The 7,500-nt window shown below is 45.7% G+C and overlaps 1 protein-coding gene across 2 annotated transcripts in view; it reads left to right on the top strand.

Moving 5' to 3' along the window:
* Positions 1-7,500, top strand: part of heatr5b (HEAT repeat containing 5B) — a 49,109-nt gene that overhangs the window by 13,362 nt on the left and 28,247 nt on the right. For both annotated transcript variants that reach the window (XM_063191502.1, XM_063191501.1), the window contains exons 15-23: positions 1,003-1,166; positions 1,579-1,754; positions 2,326-2,431; positions 2,905-3,095; positions 3,543-3,702; positions 5,137-5,326; positions 6,370-6,539; positions 6,705-6,852; positions 7,270-7,449. In XM_063191502.1, coding sequence (XP_063047572.1) covers positions 1,003-1,166; positions 1,579-1,754; positions 2,326-2,431; positions 2,905-3,095; positions 3,543-3,702; positions 5,137-5,326; positions 6,370-6,539; positions 6,705-6,852; positions 7,270-7,449 — 1,485 coding nt within the window. The remainder of the gene's footprint in view (positions 1-1,002; positions 1,167-1,578; positions 1,755-2,325; positions 2,432-2,904; positions 3,096-3,542; positions 3,703-5,136; positions 5,327-6,369; positions 6,540-6,704; positions 6,853-7,269; positions 7,450-7,500) is intronic.

Genomic DNA, 7,500 nt, shown 5'->3' with positions numbered 1-7,500 from the left:
CCTGATTTGCAAGTTTATTTGCTTTCATTCTCATGACCTTCCTCAAACTTCACCAAGGTGAAATGTTAGGAATAAGCTTACAAATGAGGACAGTGCCGATGCTTTTTTTTTTCAACTTTCACACAGAGCTCAGCAACAGGGTTTGAAATCTCTGGCATAGTGTCAATGGGTTTTTTTTTTCTTACAATTTCCCTTATGTAGTCATCTCTTATATCAGCTATTTAGTCGACATTTCCAAACATCTTGGCATCACTTCATACTTGATTGCTAGCATCTACATTTCCAAATACGGTTACTCCTCAGTCATTATGCATGATTATGATCGCAAAAATGCTATGCCGTTTGCCCCTACACTTTAAACAAAATCTGAAATTGAACAGTGGGGTGTTTCTCGACAGTGTCCTAGCTAACTGCCCTCGAGACAGGTTCCCCACCCCTGCCTTAGAATCATGATGAATGATTATGATTAGGAAAACTTAATGCATATTTTGTTTGTATCCGACTGCAGGTAGTCACAGCGCTCTCCTGAGCGAGCTGGTGGCGGAGTCATTATGAATGATTATGATTAAACTATTTTAGCCTAAGGCACCTGCAAAAAAACGCCTGCTGAATTCCTAAGCCCTTTTTGGGAAAAGATGCACTGCTCTCTACCTATTAAAACCTAGATATCTCAGCCTGCGAAGCATAGAGGAACATGAAAGAAGTTGCATTTAAAAGCTAGGACCCTCATCTTGCATTAGAATGTGTTCATTCAGCTCTAACATACCCACATTTTTAATAAAAAAATCCCCCCAGTAAAATCTCAAGAGCCTGAATGCAGCGTATATGTTGCTCCAGGCGCCAAAGGTCAAACAGTGTATATGCAGCATCAGGCAAAAATGGGTTAAGGAAACTACTATGTTCTTCTCTGTCATCCTCTCTGGAACTATGTTCCTCTCTGAAATTCATCGAACCATGGTTACAGGCGTAACGTAACCATTGTTGTTTGGAATCCCGTTACAGGAAGTTTCAACGCTCTCCTGAGGGAGCTGGTGGCGGAGTTCACGCTGACCGACAACTCTGCCAACACCACCACCTCGCTGCTGCGCTCCCTCTGTCACTATGACGACAGTGTCCTCATGGGCTCCTGGCTACAGGAGACGGACCACAAGTCCATCGAGGACCAGGTTCTTAACATTCTTACGAAACCTTCAAATACTATAATGAAGTTGCATGACTATTTCATTTCTATGTTGCAGTTTTTCAGCTTTCAGTACAATGCTATGACCTTGTACTTAGGTTTGATTGTAGATGGCTTTTTGGAATATTATATGGTTTTGACATGATGTTTTTTTGTTTTATTGTGAAGATATAGTAATCTTTCCCCTCCGCAAACTCTTAGTAGACCTGTATCCATTTTCAAAATTGACAAAAGTTTCAAAAGTTTTCTTTGAACGTTGTCATTCTTCTCACTTGTTCTCATCTTGTTGCCATCCAGTGGTCTTATTCAGACCGGTTGTCAAGTACTAGGAAATGGTATGTTCTTTCCCCAGTCTTTGGTCAGCTTCTCATGTTGTGATTTGTGATTTGCTCGGTCAGCTGCAGCCCAACAGCGCTTCAGGCAGCGGTGCCCTGGAGCATGACCCCTCCTCTATCTACTTGCGCATCCCTGTGGGGGAGGTCATCCCCGGGCCCCTCCCACTGGGCGTGTCCGTCATTGACGCCTCTGTGGCTCTCTTTGGAGTGGTCTTCCCTCACGTCTCCTTCAAGCACAGGTCAGGCAGTCTACAGCTCCAGGCCTTTTTATTAGAATAGCATGAAAAAGTTGATTTATTTCCATAATTCCATCAATAATGTTAAACTGTCATGGATTGTAGATTCATGGCCCAGTTTTTTAACTATTCCAATCATTAAATTTTTTCTTTTTATATACGTTGGCCTTCCAGCTCAAAAAACCCATGAATTGGGGAATTCGCAGCATTAGAATATTGTAATAAAATCACAATTTTCTTCATCAAAATTCAGGTCACATTAAATCAGTTGAAATTTGGTACTTTCTACATAACATGCAATGTTCAATACTTGGTTAGGACATTCTCTGTCTTCATAACGGCCATGATGCGTTTAACATTGAAGTCAATGGCAAAAACAGTGCATGGGAGTTATGGAAGCTCAGATATCATTGATGCTTTGCTGTCAGCTGTTCTTGTTTGTTGACCTGGTGCCCCACACTTCCCTCTTCAATATACCCGAAGATTTCCATGCCACGTTTTGGTGTTAACTCACCAGTTTAATTCTAACTCAACAGAAATTAAACCCCATTCATTCTGCTGTGGGTTTTGGCAGGCTGCAGATGCTGGACCACTTTGCCGAGTGCATCAAGCAGGCGAAGGGGGTTCGACAGCAGGCCGTCCAGCTCAACATCTTCACAGCAGTGCTGAGTGCCCTCAAGGTGGGTTTCTCATGCCATTGGTTGGGTTCATCTGTTGCATTCTTGCTGCTCTGCTTTATATCTGGACGTTTTAACAAAGCTTCCCAGAAAGTGCCTGAAGAGATATGAAGAAAATACTGCTGGCAGTCCACTTGAAATAGCTGTGAGAACTTGGAAAAACAGAACGACAATGTAATGTCTGAAGGATCCCCTAATCAACACGTTATTTTTCATTTGTATTGTCAGTGCTTACCCTGTAGTCTCTGATGTGACCTGAGTATGATCTTTCTCTGCTAGTAATGTAATGCATCTTGACTAATAATAATAATCAAAATAATAAAAAAGAAAAAATATATAATAATAATAATCTTGATGCCAGGGCCTGGTGAGACTGATGATGACGATGACTATGATGATGATGATGATGATGATGACAATGACAATGACAATAATACTACTACTACTAATAATAATAAATAATATCTTGACTCTAGGGCCTGGCGGAGAACAAGAGTTCTCTGGGGCCGGAGGAGGTGCGCAAGTCTGCCCTGGCGCTGGTGATGGGGGCGCTGGATAACCCCAACCCCATCCTGCGCTGCGCTGCTGGGGAGGCCCTGGGCAGGATGGCACAGGTGGTGGGGGAGGCCACCTTCATCGCACGCATGGCGCAGGACAGCTTCGACAAGTACGAGCCCTACATCAAATATAAATACACAGCTTTACACACTCTCTGAGTATCACTTCTTTCTCTCTATGCATGCAATACCACACACATGCATGCTTTCACACTGAATGCAAGATTAATGTTTCACACTTAACTCATTTATAATTACACAGGACAGTATATGCCACACTTTTTCCCAAGTTTGATCACAATGACCACTTTCTTCCTGGTGGTCATTGTGTCCATCTCATCAGTATGCTCTCTCTTACAAATTAATATTTTGATCTGTGCATTTTAAAGCCTGTGCTGAAGTACAGTTTATGTGTTTCTTTCTTTCTTTCTTTCTTTCTTTCTTTCTTTCTTTCTTTCTTTCTTTCTTTCTTTCTTTCTTTCTTTCTTTCTTTCTTTCTTTCTTTCTTCCTTCCTTCCTTTCTTTCTTCCATCCTTCCTTCCTTCCCTTGTTCGCAGGCTGAAGTCTGCGCGTGACGTGGTGTCCAGGACGGGCCACTCCCTGGCCCTGGGCTGCCTGCATCGCTACGTGGGGGGCATCGGCTCCGGTCAGCACCTGAAGACCAGCGTCAGCATCCTGCTGGCCCTCGCCCAGGACGGCAGCTCACACGAAGTACAGGTACGGTGTGGCCGCCAGGGACCGTCGCATTAGAACTTAAGCAAAGATTTTCTTAGTTCCCGATAGACCTTCTCTGACTTAATGGGACAGTTTGGTCAATTTCAACATGCAGTTGTAATGCTCACACTACCCTGGACTTGTCAGTGCCTGAGATTTTTTTTTCTTCTTCTTCAGCCGTTTCCGAGATCCTGGTCATTGTAATGGGGGCAGCTCTTTGTTTACATTTCAAAAAAACATTTTTATTTATTCCCAAAAACATCCAAAAGGTTATAAAACACCAGCAGACAACTAGCAAACAGCAGTACCTTTTGGGAAAATATTTGGAGTTGGCCTATGTTTCATTTTTAAAAAATGTAAACAAACGCTGCCCCCATTAGAATTGGTCATATCTCGGAAAGGGCTGAGCCGAAAAATGTGGCATCACCAGGTACTGATAAGTCAAGGGTAGCGTGAGCAATACAACTGCATGTTGAAATTGACCAAACTGTCCCTTTAAGGCTAGGACTAGAGTTCCTGGTGCGTTTATACTGCAGGCCAACTGAAAATTCTAATTAGAACGGCAGCCGTGGTAACCCATTCAAAAATGACCTGTAAGCGCCAGGGCTTTCTGGTGGCCCTGGCAGTTGAGGAGGGCATGTTACCTAGACCAGTGGTTCCCAACCTATGGGTCGGGACCCCCCTTATGGGTCGCCAAAGATCCACAGGGGGTCGCAGAGCCCTCTTGATTTTAAGGGGTTTCGTTTTAAATATATATAGCCCATGTTGAATAAAAGATAAAGCATTTAACTAATAAATGCATAGACGCAACAAATTGTAAGTGCTACATTAAACATTTATTCTATATTTGACCAAAGACGAATTGAGGAATAAAATAACTTAAATAAGTTTTCGCAGGAAACGGAGGGCATCTTGTGACTCCCTCTCGTGCGGGCGCTCGCGTGGTTGGGTCACCAAAGCTTACAATAGTAAAAACATGGGTCCCTTAAGAAAAAGGTTGGGAACCACTGACCTAGACAACAGTTCTTGGTTTGGCCCAGCTCTGGCCTAGCCCAGGCAGTATAAACGGGTACAGGGCCTAGGCTTAAGTTCCTGGGCCAATGGTCTGCAGTATAAACAGTGCTATGCACACTATTCATACCTCCTGGTTGAGGAGCAGGCTGGTTGTCTGAGTTTCCTTGTATGGTGTGACTCTACTGTTATGTGTGACTGCGTTATCATGTATTTACAGTTCACACAAAGTACAGGTACGACAGCCAGGGACAGTAACATTGGTGCAGTGTGAAATCCTAATTTAATGTGTCGAATCAGGGAAGTAAGAGAGAGGGATTCTGAATCTCTTCAATAGCTTCTTATTTTTCTGCTGTGTGTTGTGATGTGTACTGTATGTGTACTGTAATTACTATTTACTCTGTACTTTGTGCTGTGCTTGTATAGACCTGGGCGCTGCACTCCTTGGCTCTGATCGTGGACTCGAGCGGGCCGATGTACCGCGGCTACGTGGAGCCCACGCTGTCGCTGGTGCTGACCCTGCTGCTGACGGTGCCTCCCTCCCACACCGAGGTGCACCAGTGCCTGGGCCGTTGCCTGGGGGCCCTCATCACCACCGTGGGGCCAGAGCTGCAGGGTAATGCTACATTCACATACGTTGCTCGCTTTTCGCTCACTCGACTACTCTGCACTCGCTTGTGGAACATTTGCTAAACGTTCCTGTGGCTTTAACTGCCAATGCACAAGCGAGAAGTACTGTCAGTTATCTGAACTCTGAATTGCAATTGGTTACTCGCTTACCTGCCTCACTCGAAGTTATTTTTAACTCGAAATGCGCCCTCATCGCATCGCTTGTACTGTCCTTTCCTACTCGCCTCCTCAAACCCACCCACCCAATATCACGATGGCAAAGATGATTGAAATGAAGTGAAAGCCCACCTGGGAAGCTCCAACTCCCATTGTCATTGTGACACAGCACTCTACAGCACACCAGTGCACACTGCACATGCCGAAATTGCATTGATGCCTCACCTGTGCAACTGGGCAGCCCCCAATGGCGCCCCAAGGGAGCAGCGCGGCAGGACGGTACCATGCTCAGGGTACCTCCTCTGTCTGACGCCCTATCCGTTTACCCATGAGTGCCTATAATGGAAAATGTATGTGGTCCTTGTATATGCTGTTTAGGTGTGCTTTAAAAAATATGAGGCTACATTTTACTTTGTGTTCAAATGAATGAAGTCTATTGTAGTCTGTTGACTTTTTTTCTGTTTCGTGCTGTGATTTTATTTAGGGTTGGTGAAAAACTTTCACAAGTGGTTAGAGGTGTTGAATGTCTATGAGACGCTACCAAATAAAGCTGTTGTCAGACAAGCCTTTGGCCTTGATGACTCATCATCAAGCAGAAATCTCTCTCTCTCTCTCACTCACACACTCACTCACGCACTCACTCACTCGCTCTCTCTCGCTCTCTCTCTCTCTCTCTCTCTCTCTCTCTCTCTCTCTCTCTCTCTCTCTCTCTCTCTCTCTCCATCCTCTAGCGTTCAGGATTATACACTGTGTGAAAAAAAAAAACGTGTTTCTAACCAATGGTGTTGCCATGTTAAGATGGTGTGTGTGTGTGTGCGCATACACTCATGTTCCCTTCAGGTAACGGTGCTCACATGCTCATGTTCCCTTCAGGTAACGGTGCGACCATCTCGACTATCCGCTCGTCGTGCCTCGTGGGCTGTGCCATCATGCAGGACCACTCGGACTCTCTGGTGCAGGCGGCCGCCATCTCCTGCCTGCAGCAGCTGCACATGTTCGCCCCCCGACACGTCAACCTGTCCAGCCTCGTGCCCTGCCTCTGTGTAAGCACACACGCACACGCGCGCGCATACATGCACACTACACGCGCACTACACGTACACACACCATCCGTGTATACCTGTGTAATAATGTGTCTGTACTGGTGTGTGTGTGTGATTCTATAAATTAATGTCCCTATTGATGGCTCTGTATTGGTCTGTGTCCAGGTTCACCTGTGCAGCTCCCACCTGCTGTTGAGGCGTGCGGCAGTAGCCTGTCTGAGGCAGCTGGTGCAGAGGGAGGCAGCAGAGGTGTGTGAATACGCCATGAGCCTGGCCAAGAAGGCTGGGGACACCAAGGACAGCAGCACCATCAGTACGTACACTACACCAACACACAAACACACGCAGGAGAAGGTGTGCGAGTATGCCGTGAGTTTGGCCAAGAAGGCTGGGTGGAGCAAGGGCTGATTGGAGCACTAATTGTAGCGCAGTATGCGTCGGTTGTACCGGTAAGCTAATAGAAAGGGCTTCCACCCGGTAAAACCGCTTTTGATGAACCGCATTGCCCTCAATCATGATATGATGCCATGTTTGTACATAGCAGGTCGTTTTCAAAATAGTAGATCTTCGTAAAGCCCATCAGTATTATTATTATTATTATTATTTCTTAATTATTGTTATTACATTGCGACTTACAATCGAGGACATGATCATAGCTGACATCACTAGTACAGACAAAGTATTGTGTATTGAGTCATGTCTCTCCTCCTCCTCCTCCTCTGCTGTTTAGACCTGAACATCACGGAGACGGGTCTGGAGGGGGTGCTGTTCGGCATGCTGGACCGGGAGACGGACCGCAAGCTGTGCTCGGACATCCACGACACCCTGGGACACATGCTGTCCTCCCTGGCCGTGGGCAAGCTGCCGCACTGGCTCAAGCTCTGCAAGGGCGTGCTGGCCGCTACCACAGGTAACACGGGTGGAGAAGCATGCATTGCATGCATTGACGGTATATATAATG

The sequence above is a fragment of the Engraulis encrasicolus genome, chromosome 24, assembly GCF_034702125.1.
Source record: "Engraulis encrasicolus isolate BLACKSEA-1 chromosome 24, IST_EnEncr_1.0, whole genome shotgun sequence".
Taxonomy (NCBI): domain Eukaryota; kingdom Metazoa; phylum Chordata; class Actinopteri; order Clupeiformes; family Engraulidae; genus Engraulis; species Engraulis encrasicolus.
This window is presented reverse-complemented; position numbering and strand designations above follow the sequence as displayed.